Here is a 23,114-nt window from a genome sequence, read left to right as displayed (position 1 = left end):
GTTCAGCGTACATATCAAGATGCAAGGAAGTCCGTGTTACGTTTCAAATGTTTACAAGCAGAAATCCACGCAGCTTCCTGTCATCACAGACGTCTGATCTCAGCCCCAAGGCTATTTGAAGAACCTTTGGAAGCAGTAAGTGTAATACGCAAAGAGCTCGCTCAGTTTGCCCCCAAGCATCATGGCTGAGCGTGCGGCAGTCACTGGCACTTAGCCTGTAAACTAGTTTGTGGGTGTGAGTTGTGCCAGACAAACATGCACAGACGAGACAAACAGGTCTGACCCCTTTTTGTTTTCAGATTGTCAAACTATAATCCTTTTCAGGGTTGTAAAGGTTGTTTTTATGTTGTCACAGCATTCGAATCTCTCTCAAGGCTTAAGGGTGTGGGCTTGAGGCCTACATTGTGTCATTTGAATGTTTTAGTAATAGCCCACCTGTAAACATCAGCATGCATCACTGTGACTGCAACTGCTGTCTGCACACCGCAAGTTTTCCTGAAATTAAAGAAGTGGGAAGCAGCGTGGCTTGGCTGGCTTTCAGCTGTTCCTCTGCCAAAAGCTACATTTCTGAAGGGCCTGTACAGCACGTGGGGCTTCAACTTTGTTATCCTGCCAAAAAATGCAGGGGGAAAAAAAAAACTCACAAGTTACTTCACTACTTGGGCTGGAGCCATGGGGGAATCCCAGCAGGGCTGACGGTGACGCAGGCAGAGAGCAGACTAAGGAAGGGTCTGAGGTTGTGGGATACCCTACAGTTTCTCAGCCAGGCTGCTAGGACAGTTGTAGGCTGTGTGCAGTCAGTCAGCGTCTGTCATTGGGTCCTGTGCCAGCCACTGTGATCTATCCTGGTACTTGTCTGCCTGGATACCAGTGCGCAGCTGCGACACGCTGACATGTCCATCAAATCTGAAGCATTTGTGTTTTATATTTTCATCTGTTCCTGCTGGCAGCCTTGCCGAGCAATCAAAAGCTAATTTAAACAGATCCATGCCAAAGGATACACGTCCTTTGTGAGCAGACATAGCAGCCAGGTTTTATTAGGTAGAGCACCTGCACATTAAACTATAACCCACATTTAGCACAGAAGTGACAATTTTTGTTCTGGATGTCTCCATGTACAAAGCACAGAGCTCTTTATCTAAGATTTTCACTGGTCCATTGCCTCTCTGCAGACAAAAGACTTGATTGTCAAAGATCACAATGCAATGACGTGACCATACAGTCACCATATAAACCAACAAGTTAATCCAGTTTGGGACGTTCATGCCATTCAATGAAAATGCAAACCGGTGGACCCCCCCTCTCTCCCGCACTAGAGGAACTGTCATCCTACCATCAGTCTAGAGTTACAATAGCAAATGGACTGAACTCTGCAAGCAGCAACATGCAGCCCCCTGAATCCTCACTTTTTATGGCAAAGTCATGTTTAACACAGGTATTTGACTTGGTGGGTCGTTTCTGCAGCTCACGTTACACATGAAAACAGAAATTACTTATTTACAATTTTAAAATTTGAAATTTAGGTGAGTATTAAAGTAGTACATAAGCCATAAAGTAGTTGAATATAAGATTTATAAATGCAGTTTAGGAAATATGTTTCTCCTATAGAGCCATCACATGGTTTTCTTCTAAAAACTGACTTAATAGGAACATTAATAGGAAGCTATGTAATTGAGTAATAAAGGAATGAATAGAAATGTAAAGGTAATTGACATGATAACTGCTGTAATGCAATGCAGTACAAGAGTCCTCTTCTGCACTCTTCTGATTTTTATCAAACTTATGTTGTTCAACTTATGTCAGGATTGTGTGTGTTCAACTTGGGGTTGAACTGCAAAAAAGGAACAAGAAAATGTAACTAAATATAACTATTCAACGAGAACAAAGTTAAAGTTTGACTTTAATAGTGACTGTTTGCCTGTGTTTCTCCACCATAGCTGTCATCACATGAGATTTATGTTTGCTCTCATAATACAACAGTCTCCACGTGAAGCTGTAGGTAGGGTTGTAACATGGTGGGGTCAATATCCACCAGTGAGGCGGTGGACATAAATGCCTGCAGACATTTCAGCAGAATCAGCAGAGACTTTTTTTTCCCTTTCATTTGAACTACTCATCTGATTGCTTTTCCTGTGGTTAGACATCCATATAGCGGACATAAAATGTTTTCTGTACATGCTGTCTGTGGACCTTTCCATCTTTACGTAGCACATGTTTAACATATATAAATATATGATATTTTCAATCCATATAGGAATAGTTTGTTCCGTGAATAGCGTTTGACCCTTTCACTCAAGAAAAAAGAAGATGAATAGTGAGTTTTTTTACGTTAATTGTGATATTACTTAACTTGAGTCACACACATTTGGTTTTTTAATACTATACGTATTTCCTCCACTACTGACCTATTTTCAGAGTGGAAAAGCCCCTAAGACATTGATCATCATGGGCTAGCAGCGCTGTCTGAATCTCCAATATCTCAATAATGAGCATTACTATACTCTGCTCTGCTTGATTTTGCTTGCTAGTAATGTTGTTGATTAAAGAAATTAAGCGTGATCTAATTTTAATTAATTATTTTCCAAATAAGAGCTACGGCCAATAAATACATGCAAGATACGTACAACCCCTACTTGGAAAAAGAAAGACTTCTTACTTTCCGTTTCTTATTTACTAATGAAAAAACATTGTGCGAATACATGAATCCAGAGTTTTTATATTCATTAAACCAAACATCAGATCATACAGGTGGCCTCAACAGTTACAACAAATCACTTTAAGCCTGGCTTGCCTGCGCAGATGAATCTGTTGAAGCTGTTGCTCGATAGATGGAAGTGGATCGATGGATTATTTTTGCTATATGCCCACTTAATTTATGGCATAGCTGGGGCTAATCAGATTTGGCTCACTGCGTTGCTTCAGCTCAGTGGAAGAGGTCAGTGGAAAGTGCGTGACCAGCCTGTGCGACACTTCCTCAATGATCTTGTTGTTGGTGCACTGGGGCTCAATGGAGCCTGTGTTATTGCCTTGCGAGGTAATAGTTCAAGGAATGTGAGAGAGAGACGCATAATCAAGACCAGCACCACTGACCGAGTTTTTTTTTTTTTTTTTAATGGAGAAAGGATCATGAATGGCTACTGTTTGGCTATTCCCTGTGCAGTTAATCTTCAACTTCTGTCATATTAAATGATCATCTGTCTTTACATGATGAGTGAATGCTATAAACAAACAAAACTTTTAAAACATAAATGACATTTTTAATATCAAGTAACTAGGTAAAATTAAATATATTGAATTTTAATGTATAATTTCATGCAATTTAAAAGTACATTCAATACTACTTAAAATTATTTTTTAATGATTATGATGGTTGAATGTTGCAACCAGAATTCCTTTGATATTTATTGACTATTCAGGACTCTAGATAATGCCAAGTTCAAAACGAAGCACTGGAATCATGGCCCCAATTTTTATAACACTTACCTATGAGACTGTGTATGTTGTCCCTTTTTATATTTATTAGTAGCCTACTGTTGGAAAAAAAGAGGCAAGAAACTCATCTCCCCTTCTTGATTTTGGCTATGAGAAAGAGCTCAAAGCTGTTATTTGAAGCAGATAATTTCTTTGTGTAAAGCAAACAAACTAGACCTTAGTTAGGGTTAGGCTTGCAGGCTAATATATAATAATACGGAAGCTGAGCAGTTTACTTGTTAAAGTAATTTTCTATCCTGCTGCTGTTTAAAAATGTATATATGTAAACACGAATAAACCAAATTGACTTAAACAGTTTGAAGTAGGAGAGGTGTGGTTGTGTGTTTTCTCCACAGGGTCACAAGTATCCTTTATTCTGCATTCACCTAATATGTAGTGAGTAAACTACAAACAACGAAGAAATAAAAAATAAATAAATAAATAAACCTCTAATGTGCTTTGTGGCAAATTCAAATTGGACAGGCTGATCTGAAGTAAACACTAATAATTTGTAGCTCACAGCATTTGTAAAGCTTTTGGGAAAGGTCAGTTAACTTTGTAGGTATTATCTTAAAGTTATGTAAGTGTAACTGCAGTATGACATATTAAACTGTCATACAGTTAGGGGTCAGGCTTGCATAACATTTAAAAAATCAATATCAAAAAAGAGAGTTAAAATGAAAGAAGCTTTCTGGTCTTACTACAGTTAGAAAACTACAGAGAGGTGTAGTATTTTTCCAGGAATGTATGTGTGGATAGCATCAGTACAAAGCCTGTTTTACTACTAACAGCAGTATAGGACGTACACAGTGCGTGACAACAGTGCTGAGTGATAATATGATAAAACCTGACAACAGACTTCAATCAAATTGAAGCACATTGAAGCTGGCAAAGAAAAAAATCTTCTGTAGACTTCAAGTCAGGTTGGATAGTCTTTTATTCTAAATAGGTATAACATGCATCAGTATGATAGCTAATTTGATAAAGAAAGTACAGTAGAGAAAGTACTCAAACTGAATTATCAGAAATCCAAAGGAGACATTACAGTAACACCCACACTGATTTACATGTGATCTTTCAAAGAGTGACGAGCAGAAACACCGTTGAAAGGACACTTATGAAGAGCAGAGATGGAGACAAAAGACATACATTTTGTGGATTACCAACTAAAGAATCTGATCATCTCTGATTATCCAGTCAAGCAGAACAGACAGACGTTCATTTTAATACCCAGTTTCCATTCTCAGAGGATTTAACCATTTCATCTCAAACCACTTGGTTTTATCAGGCAAGGTTTTTTCTTTCAATACATAAAAGGAAATAAAGACTTTGAATTCAAATGTTGAAATTGAAGATATGTAGCTGCACCTAAGTTGGCACATGAAAACAAAACTACCTACTGAGGAAAAACCCTATGTCTGGTGTCTATGTCTATGTTGCTTTTCACCTTTTTATTAAACTATCAAGACTAGTTGGTAGCACATATGTTAGAAGTACAATGTGTGAATTATATCAGCGGTGTATCTACAATGTGTTTCTGAAAGGCCACAAAGATGAATTCCCTCATATTTTTGTAGTATTAGAAGGCTTTGATGCTCTTTTTTGAGTACTTTACTTTAACAGGTTACAAGTCTTGTATGTATGCATGTATGTATACATGTGCACGTATGTGAGGCAGTGTGGGTCTCTTTATCTTGTTGGAATTAGACCCTTAGCTCTTGTTCTTATCACTCTGTCCTGTTTGCTCAGACCTTGCAATCTTTCACCTCTCAAATGTGGGTTTAAAAAAAAAAAAAAAGAGGATTAACCCATTAGCTCTCATCGTTTCTACCTTATCCTTCATTTACCCAACTGTCAAAGTTTCTCTCCTGGTGGCTCCTCCCCTCCCTGATGCACACACGGGCTCCTGCCTCCCTTTAGCCACTTAAGGTGTTAAATAAGTCCTAAGGGTCTTATCCTCAACTGTGCATTTTTAGGGTTTGTCTTGTATGTTGTGTAAAAGCAATATGTGGTAATTTCTCTGTCTTCCTGAAGGGAAACGGTGTAGTGAGCAACTTCTGTGTACTCCCATATGCTGTTTAAAGATGTAAATTTAAGCGATAACGGGGGGGGTATGAATTGGAGAGAAAGTTGACATGTCAAAACAGCAAACAGACGAGCAGGCAGTGTTGAGGTGGAGCATTTAAAGGCCATCAGATAGTGGGACACTGTTTTGGTGCATTTTTGCTTCAACTGAAAAGATGTCTTCACAGTCACTGAAACAGATGGTTAACCATAAAAGAGAATAATCATATATCAGCCATCACAGCAGGATTTACATTTGTCCTTTGGTCCTTGACAAACACAAGATGCCAAGTAGTCATATTGATTTGGAGGCTATTGCATTCAGAAACCCTTCATAAATCTCTTAAATAAATCAGGGAGGAAATTGTTAGTTGGTCTGCTAAATATTTAATAAATAAAATTTAATACAATAAAATTCCTTCGCTGTTCAAATGATATTTACCCCAGCTAGATAGACATGGTAAATGTAACCCAGCGATGGAGCAAACTCATGAAGCAAGTTGGTTTCTGTAATTTAGTTTCGACAGCATTTTTAACTGGAAATAAAAGGACTACTGACAGGCAATGAAATCTGTATACTCCCTGGCTATAGTAGCAACTTCCTCTCAGAATTTGTCAGATATGCAACAGTTTTTGAATGAAGCAGAATTTCCAAATAATAGCTGGTCACTGTCCCAAGGGGTTGATGTAAAGAAATGTAAAGAAATTACCAAATGTACAGAGGTGGTTTCCCATGGCTGCTACAGTGTAAAGGAGACCCAGCCGGGGTTTTTAAGGGGATTCGGCTCTTGCCCACTGAGACTGCTCGGTTTCTGGGCGAGTTATGGTTTAGATATTAAATGCCTTATCACTCTGACCAAGGTCTGGTTATTCGTAATGTGTAAGAATGAGATACCGAAGGCAACCTCCAGCCATTTTGCACAGCAGAGATGCACTAGGAAAGGGTTTGTGTAGCTCCACCAGCTTCCTAAGGATTTTTTTTTACCCTAACTCTTTGCATAAATCAATATCTGGCTTGTTGATTGTAATATAAACCAGTACGGCTCTGTGCCCTGACTAGTACAAGAACTGTCACAATTCATACCTTTCAAGATGCCATTGTGACGAAAACATCTGGGAGGGATTGACAACATTTGCCATTTATGTGCCTAAATCTTTCAATTCACCTTTTCAGCAACTTAATTGTGGAAGATTTTGTTGTTGTTCGGATTTTGTGTTCACCTTCAACAACATGTGTTACCAGAGCAAACCACTTAGACTGAGTGAAGAGCAAGAATCATAAATGTTTTTGGTACGTTTATTTGGATTACCGGTGTTCATTCGTTGCTCGTATTTATTGAGCACGAGTCTTGAAGGGTGAGATCAGCTGCTGTAGTGTTTGGTTGGAATTAAAAACCAGGAGACTTATTGGTTGTGATCAAACATAACTGAAAGAAACCATACTAGACTGAGGCACCCACAGTAGGTTATCCTCCCTTTCGGGCAGGATACATGCGCACATTTAGAAAACATTTGGCTCTCTCTGTTGGCATATGCCACATTTTCAAGTATTTTTGATGTATAATCATTATCATTGTCATTAAAAAAAGGTTTCATAAGTATCAAACGTGCCTCATCATTTGGGGAAGCGGGCAGAACATGTGCAGTGGTGCAATGTTATTTACACCATCTAGCATGTAGGAAATCATGATGCTTGTGATTAGCAGTTGCATGAAACAAAGCGACCACTTCTGCTTCCTTCTGCACAGGAAGAGTCATCAGAACAGCTTAGTTGTAGTCACTTCTGTGTTTGAAATTACATATGACACATTGAGAGAGACAGCATCAATATTGTTTTTTCCCTCGAACTAGAAATGTAACTTCTGCTCATTTTGCACATGTGTTCGAAGTATGGCATTTTAACCTGTTGAGTAATGTATAGTCTAAATAACATAGTGTTCAAACCGTGCAAACAAACAAACAGTGCATGTTTGGGCTGTTCTGACATGAATTTTCAGTATCACTTAATGCAACTGGACAGTCCAGAGTTGCCAATACTAATTCTTGGTGTCTTTCTACTTTGAGCCCCGAACTTGGAAAAGAGACAAGTTGTCTCTGTCAAACCGGATCCTGTTAGGAAAGGTGTTTTAATCCTGCTTATACTGGTGCTATTCTCCATCTGACAACTGCAGCCGTTCAGTTGTGCCTCTATCGCCTGTAAAGAATGTAATGAATCAATATTGAATATCTGCCGGCTGCCTCACTACATCTGCTCTGTCAGTTGTCACTTCCCTCACCCACTGAAGAAACACAAGTTTCACAGCTCCTGTTTCCTTGCGCAACATTTCTGTAACATATAGACATAGTATAGGGTGACTGAATTTTTTTTTCCTGTCCATGCTGTAGTAGAAATGGCTGCAGAATGACTGTGGCTGGATAGACTTGGATTTATATACATTAACAATTTGCTTATATGTCAGTGGCTATATCAGTGACCCATATTTGCTTTTCTTTTAGCTCTCTGAGGCTTTTAGACTCTTATCAGTAGTGGCAGAACTTCTTGCTATTTAAGTAGATTTCATAGCACAAGAATCTGACCAGTTGAGCTACAATGAGGGTGTCAACTGGTTGAGGAATATGAAGACTGAGGGCGTTTGGCTTTTTGTTTTTCTCCAAACTTTCCAACTACGTCTCAGATGTCAGCAAGTCTCGATCATGATGATTCTTCTTGACGACAGGTACACAAGTTGTACTTGATGTCACATCATTTAAGAGGCTATTCAGCTGTTCTGTAATGTTCCTTACAAATTGATTATTTTTTTAGAAGGTGCTACAGCAATAGCAGAACCTAAATTTATTGCTCCATGTAAAAAGAGCCCCCTGGAAACGAGTGCTGCGGAACAAACTTTGACATCAGTTGAATTTTTATAATTTTCTTCCTGAACAAAATGTGCATTTACACATCTGATGTGTCACTTTTTCCACATACAATCACCTACACATTTGGAGATTACTGGTGTTGTTGTGTAAAACTAAGTCTGTATCACAGATGAGTCACACTCATCTGGGAGCTTGTGTGGATTTCATATTTTTGCACCAGCTGATTGAGACACACGTGAAACCAATGTCTGCTTTCAGAGTAACTGTGATAACCAGGATGTTTGTGGCTGTTGTCTCTCTCCTCATTATGTATTCATGACTGTGTAAACATTACATATGGAAAACAATCCATTTTCCTGTGAATGGAGGCGGAACTTAATTTCACTTACCAGCTTGTGGAGAAATCTTGGACCTGAAGTGTATATTCTTTTTGTCCTTCTCTAGTTTTCAGAACGTGCCTACACCATAATTATATTACTATACCTGGGACCACTGTGATTTTCTGTGGAATTCCAATGAGCCACATGCAGGAGAAAAACAGCCATCTTTCCCTGCTCTGCCAAGAATAAATAATCTCTTCTGGTAATATCCTCGTTGCACTGTAGTTGATGAGGTACAGAATATCGTGGGCAAGGATGCTGACTAATTTGTGAAACCTTGTTCAGTTTTAGTGCTTCATGACTCTGCTGTTTCAGAGGCTTTTTGCCCCCTGACATTAATTTTTTTTTAAAAAATGTGGGTGAAAAACCTGTAAATTTTTTTTTTTTTTTTTTTTTTTTTTTTTTGCAATTGGAATGATGGTAAATATTAGCAAATATTAGCAAAAAATATCAGCTATCAAAAGCCTTGGTGCAAGAAAAAAATCTCAGGAGATATAGGATACAAAATATTCCTGTATCTGTAAAATAATCTCAATTAGATTAATAGATTAATCTGATGATTGTTTTCTCGGCCAATTGATCAATTGCTTAACGTATAAAATGTCAGAAAAAATAATGAAAAATTTCCAACAGTTTTCCAAAGCTCAAGTTGACTGATTTCAAATGGCTTGTTTATCAACAAACAGTCCAAAATGTAAGGACCCAGAAAAAAACAGCAAATATTCACGTTTGCATTAAAAATTACTTAAGCGATTGATCATTTCAACTCTGATGAGAACATCATTCATGCTTTCACCCAGAGCATACCAAATGTACTAAGTGCTATATGAAACCTGTAATTTCTGAAAGCAAGAGATAAAGGCAGGTGGTAGTTCCAGTGGTCTGTCTGTTCATTTATTAGTCAGTGTAGCTGAATGAGTAGTATACAGTCACCTCTGCCTCCTGTCATGACTGGCACCTCAACATGTCCAGCACCTGGACTTGAATTTAATTTCCCCATGTGCTGTTGACTTGGTGTGCAGCTCCTATCTCTGTCTGACTGATCGGAGCCGCAGCCTCCCCAAACCCAGATTTCTTTACATTTTGAATACGTTCTAAGTAAACAGAGAGTTGGCAGGATAGACAGTTACACTCCCTCGAGTATAGGTTGCTGGCAATGGAGAACAGACATTATTGGTTCCAGGGTGTTGCAGCTTATTGCTTATAACCGAGACTGCTTTGCATACCTGAGCACTTTTGGGAACAGGTATGTAGCAGAACCATTACCGCCTACAGAAGTTGCAGAAAAACTCCCCACTGCGTCTCGTTCTTGCCATAAAAAATTTTAATGAGGGGAAAAACACACCAGTCATACCTCAGCAGGGTCACCAATGAATATTAATTGTGTGCTTTAACAAACAATCTTGGCTCACAATGCTCATTTTTTGCTGCCCGGCAGCATTTTTGCTGTGGGCTTTGAGCCAACCAGGTGAAGAGAGTGGCATTTCCTCCTGTGATTTCACTTCCTCTAGTTGTTGAGGTTAAAACATTTTGTCCTGTGTGAGCAGCGTGTCTGGCCTCTGTTTGTGTGAGTAATCCTGCACGTTACACACAGCAGACATGAACTCAGAGACTGCGTATTTATGTTTCACACGGATTTTTAGACTGAAATTAGAATTTTTGTGTGTGAAATTGGGCATTTCCTTCTGTCACATTTTCTAAACTCGTGATTTGAGTTGACAGGGAAGCCCTGTAGTCATCGGTTTAGTTTTCTGCTCCTCTTCAACCCACAAAAGGTGCGGAAAAGAATTAAGTCAGGCAGTTGGTCATCATAATTCTAAATGGTTGTTCAAGTTTCTCAATTTATATGTTGGACCTTTTCTTGCAGTATCATCCTTTAACTTTGTTTATCTCTTTAACTCTTTCTAAAATAGGGGGGTTGCAAACAGGCAAATGTAACTAATGCAATAGCAGCAACAAAATTACAACATGCACAAAGTAAAAGTATGGTTTTTAACCACGCTTACTTTATAGCTTCAAATCAGATCAGAGGAGACAGTGTTGGAGATGTCCACTTTATAAAAAGGCCAGTGAATTGAGAGTTAAGTCTTAAAAATAGAAACATGTTTTTCTGATATGATCCCTTGAGAAAAGCTGTTTCGCAGTTTTGTCGCTGCCACATCAAAAAGCTTTTACCCTTCAACTGAAGGTACCGATCTTAACAGACAGTGGGGAAGTAGTAGTCTGACACTCTGTTATTTTTTCTGTCCCTCAGGTCTCTGTAGTCTGTCAGCGAACTCTTGTACTCCCACCTTTGCTTCCACTGCTTGTGCCACATTGAACACTGTGCGACTCAGCTCTGCTGCTGGCTTTGGTTTCCCCCCAACTGCAGGAAAAACCATTGAGACAAGAGAGAGGCCTCTGTCTCCAGAAGTGCAGCCGACCTCTGACTGCATGTCTCAGCGCTCTGACCGACCTCCCTTCTCTTCCTCCTTCTCCTTCCACTTCTCCTCAAGGACCCACATTTCCACATAACCATAACCTCCACACCTCCAGCCAGCTGCTAGCTGCTTCATCACAGGCCCGGTTGGTAATTGCTCTCCCTGGGCAGAGGGATCGACCATCGTCCCCTGACTGGTTCTCCTTCAGTGGGGGAGGGAGGGGAAGGAAGGCAGCTGAACGCTGTGCCGCTTTCCCTGGAGATGAAGCTGCAGGCTGTCATGGAGAACCTGCACAGGCAGCAGAGGGCGAAGCTGCTGATGGAGCAGCAGCTACAGCAGCAAGCCGCTGCCCAACACACTCAAGTCCGCACAGGTGAAGGAGGAGGGGATGAGCCGATGGGGAGCCCAGCCCCTGAGGCGGAGCAGGCCCAGATGGCAGCACTAGCGGCCATGCGCGCCGCGGCAGCTGGGCTGCAGAGGGTGTCGGACAGCCCCATGTCGGAACGCAGCAGCGACGGCGAGGAGGACGGTGATGATGATGATGACAATGAAGACGGGGAGGAGCAATGCAAGGACATGATGGGGTCCGATGAGGAGGAGCAGATGTAAGTACTGAATGTCTTGTTTCAATGTCTCAAGTTGTCCTAAAACTTTTGTAATTTGTTCCAGTGTCTTTTGAAACATAGTATTCTGTTTATAATACGCACAGCAAACAGAAATGGGACGAGGAGGACTTTGAAGGCGAGATGGAAGAAGACTTTGATGACGACCTGGCAGAGGAAGGTCTGCCGACAGGCCATGACGCCGTGGCCCCCGGTAAAGGCATCCTCCTGTTGCCCCACCGCCAGCTCCACCCTCACTCCCAGCTGCTGAAGGCCCGCCCCAGTGTTGACCAGGAGCCCCGCGTAGCTATCCTGCCTCCCCACGCCACGCACAGCCATCTAGGTGGGCAGGACCATGGAGAATGGACCTACGAGGAGCAGTTCAGACAGGTAGAATCTCTTGGTATTTTCGTGTCCTCGGAAGTGTCTTCTTCTGGTTGCACTGATGTTAGACGATTACATGTAAATGAACGTGGCTACTGGAGATTCAGTCATGTCAAAATTTGCAGCCTTGACTCTTTGTGTCTTTAATGTTAGTTGAGTATATTAGAAAAAACGGAAGGATTTCCCTCATGTCGTCATTGTGGAGAATCATATCAGCTAAATCCTTAAAACATCCTAAAGTCAGCAGCTGCCAAACACTTAAGAAGTACAGAAATCACAAATGTTGGTTGTTGACCAGGGAGCCACATCTGCTCTTCACACTCCTCACATCGAAACCGCATGTCACTTTCCCAGCAGCTCATGAAGTAATCCGACCAGTGTGGGAAATTAACACCAGCCACTGGCCAAATGTTGATAAACCCTAAGCTGAGGCCGCAAACTTTTTCTTTGCCACCAGACATTCTGGCAGGCTACATGTCTTAAGGGTTCTGGTCACTTTTTCTGGTGGAGCAACGTAGTACTGTGGCCTAAGTCATGAATAGGACTCTGAGCAGAGGAAGAGACACTGAGGGCAGCTGGAAGAAGAGGAGGAGGGCTCAGGGTGCTTTTTAACAGCTTTACCATGCTGTCATTTACTGTAAACATGTTAGTGGATATTATGAGGGACGCCTCAGTGGAATAAGACGGGGTGATTACATGAAGAGATTTTTATCTGTCAACAGCTAAGTTTAGATGGAGGACTGCTGTCGATAAGACTGCGAGAGTGAGGAGCAATGTAAAATTTAGTACTGATGATTAAAAAAATCTAAGTACTTGTTGATTTATTCATATTCTCAGTCATATTTGCTACACAAGGTGTTGTCATCTTGTAGTGTACATGGGTAATTGTACAAATTAATCACCCACCATCAGTCAATTGTGAAATGAGATGAAAAAGCTCCTTTTGGGTAAATTGAATCATTATTCTTCTTTTAAAAAAAAAGTAAGAAAGAAAAAGAAATCCAATGACAGGAAGAATGACTTTTTCTAAAACACATTATTTATAGTCATTGAAGTTATTTGTCTACTCACGCTCTTTACTTTCAAATTTAGAGATAGTGGTGTATTAATTTAGAAATGTAAAACAGGAACATCGAGCTGTATTTTTAAAATCCTTAAGTGGAATAATTAAACAGTGAAACGCTTTAAACTTACCTCTGCTTCTGTGTAAAAACAAAAAACTAACAGGCCAGCTTAACTTTATTAAAGTGGCATATACCCAGCCACCATTTCATGCAAATGCCGCTTATATGACTTAATGGAAGCTACTATTATAATGCAAATGCACTCTTGGCTTGTAGCAGTATTTCAAACCATTAAACATGTTTGACAGGATGAGCAGCAGCTTGTCTTTTTTCTGAGCCGCGATTACTTTAGTGTCTTAGAGCTGAGAGTTGATTAAGGAATTGTTAGGAGAAGATTTTCGAATTTTTTGATGCCTTCAGTATGCTGGAGGTAAATTAACTTCAACGCACTGCACCCAGTCTACGCGTGCTTCGTTTTTAAACCTAACCATAGATTCTGTAATTTAAGGCCTATATCTTCTAATTACAGAGCGGAAGGAATATAACTCCCCTAAAACCTATACGCTGTTTCTCTAAATAGTCCACCCCTCCCTCCGTAAAGCTTTGTGCGAATGACTTGAATTGATACTCTCAGCAGTTGGTGGTTTTCAAATGTCAGATGAGAAATACAGGACATTTTTATCATGACATGTTAGTCAGCGGTGGATCATGCAAGCATGAATTTACTGTAACTGACGGTTATATAATCAAGAAAGCCAGTATCTTGGCTGTTAAGATAGTGTCAATCCATTGATGATTAAAACCTGTGCCACGCCTACGCAACGTCAAACTCTTCCTACTATGGAGAGAGGAGGGAAGAAGAAACTGCATACTGTCTTTTAAAACCTTCTGCGTTTTAACAAGTTGTATGGATAAAGCAACAGCAGTCACGTCTGCAGGGAGTTGTGGCCCACAACCTCCTTACTGCTGATAGATTATAATATAATGAATCCAGGATTTTAGTCCTGTGCGTCATTCACACAGGACTAATTTTGCTCTTGGATGATTACAGTGATTTGTAATAATTGCTGCTATGGCCTGTGATTATAATCCTCAGTAAACATGCTGTGTCTGCTGTGTGTAATGTGAAAATGACCGACCTGTTATGATGAGCACAGTCTGTCCCTTGATAATTCTAACCCTGTGCAAATCAAACTCAGTGATTTCAGCCTTAATTTATATTTGATCTGTGCCATTTTTACTTTGCTTCTTCTTTTTGTCCTGAACCTGCCGTTTGTGGTTTCTTATTGTTATTTGAAAAGGAGATAGTAGTTAAATCTGCAGACCACAGTTTTTAATGCATTTTCAGGGCAAACTTTCAATTTGCTTTTTGCTTGATTAAGTGGTTACGAATGTACCGTTACGCACTTGTGCAGCCACCTGAAACATCACCAAAAAAAATCAGTATGATGCAGCTATCCAGGCTAGAACAACTTAACCTGAAATTCCCTCTCACTAGACCACACAGGCTTCCATAAATGGAGATTTACAGTTCAGTGCAAAACCTGACAAGCTCTCATATGAAAAAAACATACTCCAGAGGCAATGACTTAAGTCAGCCAATTGTATGGGTCACATCATCACTGTGCAAAACGAAGAAATTATGCTATGTATACAATTCAGATGCTCCTAAAGGCCCTCATATAACTATTCTTAAATGCTGTGCTACCTATTTCAATCTTATACATTAACATTTAGTGCTGAGCAGCTGTAGTTGAGGTAGAAATGTGGAAAAGGTGTAGTTTTGATGCCATAGCAAATTATGGCTGAGCTGAACTATTAAGTCACACATGACCCTGACAGTTCATTTTTAATGGTACTGAATTTATCATGAAAAGCTTGTGAGTACAGACTAAAAGTTGTGCATAATATTGGCTCAAACATATTAAAGGGCGTCCCCCTTAATAACTGGATAAGGCCTCAGTGTTTGGGGCACATATCAGGCTATAGGTGAGCAGTGCATTTCAGTCATGATGGAAAACAATGTTTAAAGGTGTTTTCAATGCTAGCAAACCAGACTTAGTTGATTATTTTCAGAGTCATAAGAGAAAATCACGATCTCAAGTCTGGGAGAAAGAATTTCTCATTTTGTGCATTATTGTGAAACCCTGTAACTTAAACATACATATGTTTTGAAGTTTCATCGTGTGCAGGCTGAGCGTTTTTGGAGGGTTGTTGGGTGGAGAGGAAAGGGTTAAGACTGTACAGTTTATTTTGGGCAGGTGGGTGGAGGCTGTTGGAATGTGCCTGAGGGAGGGTGATAATGTGGCCACTAAGAACCTCAGGTCCTCGGCAGAAACCTTGTGTGCCTCTATCAGTCTGCTGCAGTTGGAGCTCTTCCAAACTGAAAAACTCTCATTTTCTCTCCTATGTTTATAGTATATCACAAAATTGTATAGGCCAATATCACATACAGTGTCTCAGTGTGGCATCACAGGTCCATGACAGCAGTGGTTCCTGACTCAGCCCAAGGTAAACCTCTCCATAAAAAACATTAGGGCGTAAGGAAAAAAAAAATTTACAAAACCTTGGCAGAGGAAATTCAAAAAACAGAAATCCCCCTCCTCACGTGACTGGGAATTCAATAGGTGCTATTGGATTGGAAAATGGCCATTTAAAAAGTTAGCAGAAAGTTTTAACAGTAAGTCGAAATATAAATACACAGGCTTATAACAGGTCCAGTACTAATGTAGTGAATCCAATATAAGAAGAACAGTAAAATAAGTCCAAAGAATAGTTCTGGTGAGGCGTGTCCACTAAAATAATATCAAAAGAAAGTCCATGAATAAGTCACATATCAATTCCTCAAACCTAACCAGCTTTAATGTGCCATACAGGTGAGGAAATATCCAGGCAAACCCTTACTTTTAGTTCAGGTTTGCCCCAGGCCGTGTGGGTGGCTAAGATATAGCAGCCAAGGCCCAAAATGCATTCCTGGTGGATCACACGGCCACTGTCCTTTCCTCTCTCTCAGCTGAAAGGTCAGACTAAATCAAGCCAGAGGCGCTGTCTGTTCGGATGTCTGATTACACTGTGGTTTTAAGTGAATTAATCAAAATATTCAAGGCATTATGCCAGCAGTGTCATATCTGGCTGTGGCAGCGAGCAGCAGAATTAAAGAAAGGCCAAGGATTTATACAGATATCAAATTATGCCAGCATTGCTGGATTATTTTGTAATTGAAACTGATTTGCGTTGCTGGTGGAGTGCCATTTATACTGAGTTATTTGAGTGATACCAGTGCAACCCTCCTCCATACCTTGAGCTCCCCCCATACATCTGCCCCTTGAAAGATTCCGTATCAATATCACTCTTTGCATTGCACTCCGCACTTTTATTTCCAGGAAACGTTTATGCTCCTTTTAAAGTTAATCATACAAGTGCTGTCCTACAGCCAATAGCCTTCCATGGTATGTCCCCATTAGCCACCCGTCAAAAAAAGTTTGAAAAGTTTGGCTGCATTCATTGAGTCACCCAGTGAATATTTGATCGTTGAGTAGATCTTGTTTAAAATAGTGATTTTGGTTTGATTAAAAACAATACTTTCCTGGTTTTAGGTGACTTGTGATATGGCAGATGGCCCCTTTTTTTGTTCTTTATTTTAGCTCTGTAGTTAGAAAATGAACTTTTGGTTCCTGACCAGAAGTTGAACTCCACTGATATGACTAATGTAGAGTTTCCAACCAGTAAAAAGGGTCTCTCTCATCTCGCTCAAAGTTGCAGGACAATACTTTAAAAGTTTAAGTTTAACAGAAGACATCAACCTCCCACAACATAAAAGACATTTTATTGAAGTATCAGTTCACCCAAATTATAAAGTTTATATATATCTTCTCACCTCTAGTGATAACTACCCATGCAGATACTTGAGTTTCAAAAGCTTTATTTCTTCAGTTGAGTCAGATGAAAACTGTCCACAGTGAGGTATGTAGAGGTATGTAGATTATCCAGAGAAAAGGGGACATGTTTTGGGAAACTTGTCATAGAATTTTTAATTTCATTTTCAATGCTTTGAGCACCTTGAAAAAAACCCATTCATTTCTTTAGTATTGGGGCAGCAGAAAAGAGACGAACATCTTAAAACCTTGCAGAACTAAAAGTATCAGTATGGGTAGATAGGAAGACACTAGTAAGTGAAAAAAAACATGTATATATTCTTTTAATTTGTGTTAAATGACACTTTAAAGAAACTGTTAAAACTTTAGGTCACTTGTGAAATGGAATTTTGCTGGATATTAATGGTGGCTACGGTACTTAATTTTGATTGATTTGTACATAATTCTGAACAGGCTTTAAAAGTACAAAGTCATACAGTAGAATTAAGAAGCGTTATAATTCCAAGTGTTTTGTGTTATCTTCATTTTGATACCAAACACAAGTCCAGCCATTTTATGTTACCCACATTATCCACATTAGGTATGTTAGCTAATAGCTATCAAGATAAACTTGTTAGCTACCTGCTGAACTCCCAACATTGTGACTTTGAGATATGTAGGGATGAGAGAAGTCATGACAAACTGTATTTTTATTAACTTAATTTCTTACTTAATTTCCCTGGGCCTCTCCTGTTTCAGTACTCCAGAAACACTGCAATTCTTTGCCTCCAGAGCAGTGGCCTTGTGGATATACAATTACAATATGGTTTCATTAATGTGTGGTGTCTTCAATGCTATGGTATACATCTCATATAACTGCCCCACGCCCCTACCCGCTTTATAAACAATATCCTCCTCAGGCCAGAAATTGTCCAGAGGCCATGCAGAGCCTTTGAAGTCTCCTCTCCTGTGTCTCTGTCTACTTTAAACACCAGCAGCTGGGCAGATGGAGCCCAGATGGACAGTAAAGTAGGGATGTCTTTAAAAATTCATGGCACTCACCATGATCAGGGTGAATGGAGGGGAGTTGGCATTAAACATTAAATTGCTCAGACACACACACACACACACACACACACACACACACACACACACACACACATTGGGGGTGTGGAGAGGGGGCTGTTAGTGATTGCAGGAAGTGTAGCTCAAATGAGAGCCAATTGGGAGCGACACTTATTGGGATTGCCCGTCAGGTTTCTGCTGATACAGCTGTCTGATAAGTGGTCGTTGGGTTTATATTCCACTGTGAAGCCTTTTGATCTGCCTAAGGGTTGTATAAACAGGTCGGATCATGTTGTTTATTGCATTTTAAATGAACTTGTGCATTTGTCTGCTCAGACAGGTATTTCAAATTTCCAAATGTCCTTCATGACTGTTTCTGCACCCACTCTCTCTACAAATATCTGTTTGCAGAGTTAGGCAATGAAATGGTACTTGAAATTGTATTAATTCCGGTTAAATTACAGTTTCTCATGGATCACCAAAATCCCTGGCTTTCTTACTGTTAATGAACTGATAATGACTGATGTAAAACTATGTTAAGATTTGTATATGCATTGTTTGGTCATTATTCAGGCAATGCTTTACACACCACTCTTGAGTTTTTACACCAGTCCATTTGCTTTAATTCATAATTTTAGAGCACATTAACTCCAGAGCAACAAACTATTTGAAGTTTTGTAAAGAGCATAATCTGAAAATCTGTTTTCTTAACTTTAGTCTGCAGGGGTTGAATCAATCAGCACGAGGGAATTTTTATCAATTTATTAAGCTATGCCTGGAGAAACCTCTGTGTGCGGCGATCTGTGTTTAACAATAAGAAAACATGTAGTTAATGGGCCCTGTTCATGTCATGAAAACAAAGGGGCCAAAACAAAGGCCAAGGCAGCATGGGAAGGCCTCTGGAAGGTTTCCTGTCAAGAGGAGGAGGAACAGTGCAGGAGGGGAAAGGGTAGGTGTGACTGAGGGGACAGGAAAAAGTCAGTCAGTTGGCGTTGGGCTTTGAACCACTGCCAAGTAGAGTGTTTAGTACATGCTCATTTTCACTGTGAAGCAATGCAGAGCATTTGAATCGTGTCCAACCACTAGCATGCAGCATGGAGCTGATGTCAAACTGTACGGCCATGGGGATTCTGGAAATTGGCAGCCGCTACGGAGGAAGAGAGGGGGTTTGAAGCAGGAATGTAAACAAAGATTGCGTAAAGGCTGAGACTAGCTCTTTCGTCCTGTCTTTGTCGTTGGCCGTTCTGTTTTATTTGAACAGTATTCATTTTATTTTGGCAGTATCCCCTGATGACTTGTATGGTTTCTCCCTCAGGCTTCCTCCTAACTTTAATATGTCTACCTAGAGTCACTGCAGGGGGGGGCTTGGATGACCAGGACAAGAATACGAAGTGAAACTAATTTGAATGAATACGATTTATGTAGGGAAAATAAACAAACCAGGGTTTGCTGCTGCTATCTTGCTGACCTTTATTTCACAAAAATTCAACTTGGATCCTTTTTTATTAGTTGTTTCCCCATCATTGTTAATGATTGTTTGGGGTGTGTGTGTGTGTGTGTGTGTGTGTGTGTGTGTGTGTGTGTGTGTGTGTGTGTGTGTGTGTGTGTGTGTGTGTGTGTGTGTGTAGGGGGGGGGGCATGCCAGAAAAAGTTTGAGAACCACTGGCCTACACCTTAATATAGAATGAGAAAATTATTATTGTGAACTGGGGAAACTCACACAAATGTGAATCTTGTGTTTGTTCTCTTCCTTTTTCCTCTCTAAAGGAAATTTGTGAGTGCTGTTTCATATCTTTCTTCCCTTTTTGTCCCTGCTTTTACTTTAGTCTATGTGTCTCAGTATAAGCACCGAAATACTGTCAGTCAGCAGTTTATTACAGGTGTTGATTCAACTGTATGGTCCTTTTGGAGGCTGCAATTTGTTGAATTGTATTGTGTTAAACTGACAGGTGTTTTATATCATTGAGGGTAGGCTAAATAACAGAAACGTCTCACTGTTTTAAAATTGAACATTGTAACCTTCATGAAGTCAGGATTTATTGCAGGGCTTTTGGATTAGTGTGCATTAGGTAGAGGTACGTAATAAACTTCCAACTGATTGTCGATCTGCACTGAATGGTTGACAGCGAACAATACCCAAACTGACATCCTATCATACAGTGACCAAGTGGAAGGCATTCATTTGAACAAAAGCATCACTTGTGTGCTTTCACCTTCAGATGCTTCCGAAGAAATAACATGTGTTGAAAGCTTTCATTCTTGAAAGAATCAATTAAGAAATAGGTCAAACATAGATACACATACTTTAGCTGCACATTTTCAAGGTCTGAATTGCTCTTTGTCCCGGTGTGAAATGAAACTAGACACAAATGGATAGCAAAAAAAATATGCATGTTTTGAAATTGGGCTCTAAGAGGCTATGTGGCCAATAGCACAAACATTATGCAGAGCAGGGCACATTTCTCTGACACTGTATCATAAAGGAATGTATTAGTGCTGTGATCCACACTCTTCGAGGCACATTTGACCACTGTAAAAACACTCTAGCTGCCCTTTCTCGTCTGTATGATAATAGCTGACCTTTTTTAAGTATGTGGGCATGGCAAGAGGTCTGAGTTGTCAGGCTCTGTTCACACTACAGATGCAAATAGTAATTCCTAACCTACATTTGACATCAATACGAATTGATAACGGACCTTTTTCACTTCAGATATCTTGACACGTCATAGAAGGAAAATGGGATTGTTACTAACAACATTAATAACGTATTTATTACATTTAGATTCCAGGGCTCTAGTATCGTGCATACTGGATCAGTGACCAGGGTTACTAGTAAGTTTGAATGGGAATGGAGCCACCATTAATATTATTACTAAAACATATGGTTCATCTGCTATGACAAGTAAAAATCACCTAAAGTAACATTAGAACGCCTTTTATGTTGAAATGTTATATGTACAGTGGGAGTAATGTAACAACATATTTGAAGACCGATTTGTTTGACAACACTTTTGTTTTTAGTAGGCCGGTTGTAGGTTGAATTTCAGTTTTCAGATTTAAAGATACTCTATCTGTATCTTGTTTCATAGCATTTCACTTGACTGACAGTTGGTGGAGGCCAAAAAATATAGTATTGCACCAACAAAGGCAAGGGAAAAGACGGAGGTAGAAGCAGCAGGTAAAGGGGTCAGAGGACGCTCTTCAACAGTAAAGACACCTTTTTTTTCTGCTTATACAAACAGAATTTATGCAAGCCTCTCAGCTCTTTACACCTGTGTTTGCAAGCAATTAAACATGAATATTAACTGTTTAGGTTTCAAAGCGTTCCAAAAGACAGCTTTGCAAATGTTTTATGAGAAAGGAGATGCATTCTCACACACTGCATACAGGTCTGAAACAGAGAATGTAAATTTTGCTTTGTTCACAAAAGGACAAACAAAAAAGCTCCCATGTCAGTCGCTTGTCTTAGGGTTTAATTTTGTGCTGCTAAGTGTCCAAGACCAAAATTTAAACACCAATGCTCCATGCAGAGGACAAACCCAGGGGTAGCGTGAGGTCAAACGGCAGCCCGTCCACCCGTTGATTGGGACAGGATTGGCCAATGGCCACAATATCTCAGTCTCTGATGAGCCATGGGCAGATATCTGCCCTCCATGGGACTGGGTGGGCCAGATATGTTTTTAAGGCCACCGCTGTCAACCATTAAACTCATTACCCTGCCCATCCATCACTCTGATTGACAGTGCAAGCACCCGACCATGTGTCTGCCCCTCTGCACATCAAAGTACTCCATGCAGTGTAGCAGAATGCGTCTTTTGAGCCTTTCCGGGCCAGATTAAATATCTGTCTTCGTCCTGTTTGTATACAGAAAAAAGTTACAGACCTTCCTCTGAACCTTTAGCTACTCTTCTATCTCCGTCCCGATCTTTCTGCCTTGAGACGAACATCTTATCACGGGATCTGCACTGGCACTGAATAAATACCTTCAGCTTTCACACAAACACTCATCAGATAATTATGTGGGTCTGGCTTTTTTCTGCCATTTTGAGGGAAGGCTGTTGTGGAAATACACATCTTATGAAAAGATATTTGTGAGGGAACTAACAGTGAGAAAGGCACTGAACCAGGAGTACCAAACAAGTGATAGTAGTATCATTATCATATCAGTATCATTTTTTTGGGCGCTTCCTACCAACACATTTTTATGATCCTAAATTTTTGCTAAACCCACTTCCCCTCTTTCGGTCAGTTCAGGTCTACCCTTCCCAGACTGGACATCCATCATTAACAACGCAGTCAGAGCAGATTGCTCACAGCTACATACATCAAACTCTCAAGGGCCCTGGGAAAGCTGGCTGCTATTTCTGAATCTTATCCAAATCTACAAGCCTTGGCAGCTGATAGTAGCAGGCAGGAATGGAGTGCATGTAAGCGTGGGATAGTGATCATTCTGGTTTCATGTTCTGTGTTTATCAACTAGTTTTCACCTTTTTCTCATGTCAGCAGGGGATACCATATATCCAATTATACCCAACAGAAGCCGAGCATAAAAATCCTTTGGCACAGGCCCGCAGACTGAGGCCTCGCATACAACCTCTCACACCATAAAGAAAGCATGTCCTCAAAGATCATTGAATTTCTGGGACATTATTGAATTTCCAGAGGTGTATTCCAGCACCAAGAAAGTTCTGGTGTCTGGAAGTGAAAGGGATTTCTACAGAATAGTCCCGGAAGGTGATGATTTTCGGTCTAACTTGAGTGGAAACCAGACTGAGAAGCTACATGAAACAGGATAGAATAAATCTTTTAGATTTTTTTTTTTGCCATGGCAAATCTTGGAAAACTCTTGAAATCTTAAATGAAGTCCATTCAAGGCACCTTCAAGAAGAGATGGCTCCAGGAGAATTATGAATCACTGTTGATTGCGTCATGCCACAGTTTTTACACATTC

The 23,114-nt window shown here is 40.1% G+C and overlaps 1 protein-coding gene across 5 annotated transcripts in view; it reads left to right on the top strand.

Moving 5' to 3' along the window:
- The window catches only part of arid3a (AT rich interactive domain 3A (BRIGHT-like)), a 50,062-nt gene that overhangs the window by 4,696 nt on the left and 22,252 nt on the right, over positions 1-23,114 (top strand). For 3 of the 5 annotated variants that reach the window (XM_040128933.1, XM_040128934.1, XM_040128935.1), the window contains exons 2-3: positions 11,029-11,799; positions 11,904-12,186. In XM_040128933.1, the coding sequence (XP_039984867.1) occupies positions 11,456-11,799; positions 11,904-12,186 (627 nt within the window). In that variant the 5' untranslated portion in view covers positions 11,029-11,455. The remainder of the gene's footprint in view (positions 1-11,028; positions 11,800-11,903; positions 12,187-23,114) is intronic. The other 2 variants (XM_040128937.1, XM_040128936.1) reach the window with 2 other exon arrangements.

The sequence above is a fragment of the Xiphias gladius genome, chromosome 6 (assembly GCF_016859285.1).
Source record: "Xiphias gladius isolate SHS-SW01 ecotype Sanya breed wild chromosome 6, ASM1685928v1, whole genome shotgun sequence".
Lineage (NCBI taxonomy): Eukaryota > Metazoa > Chordata > Actinopteri > Istiophoriformes > Xiphiidae > Xiphias > Xiphias gladius.
This window is presented reverse-complemented; position numbering and strand designations above follow the sequence as displayed.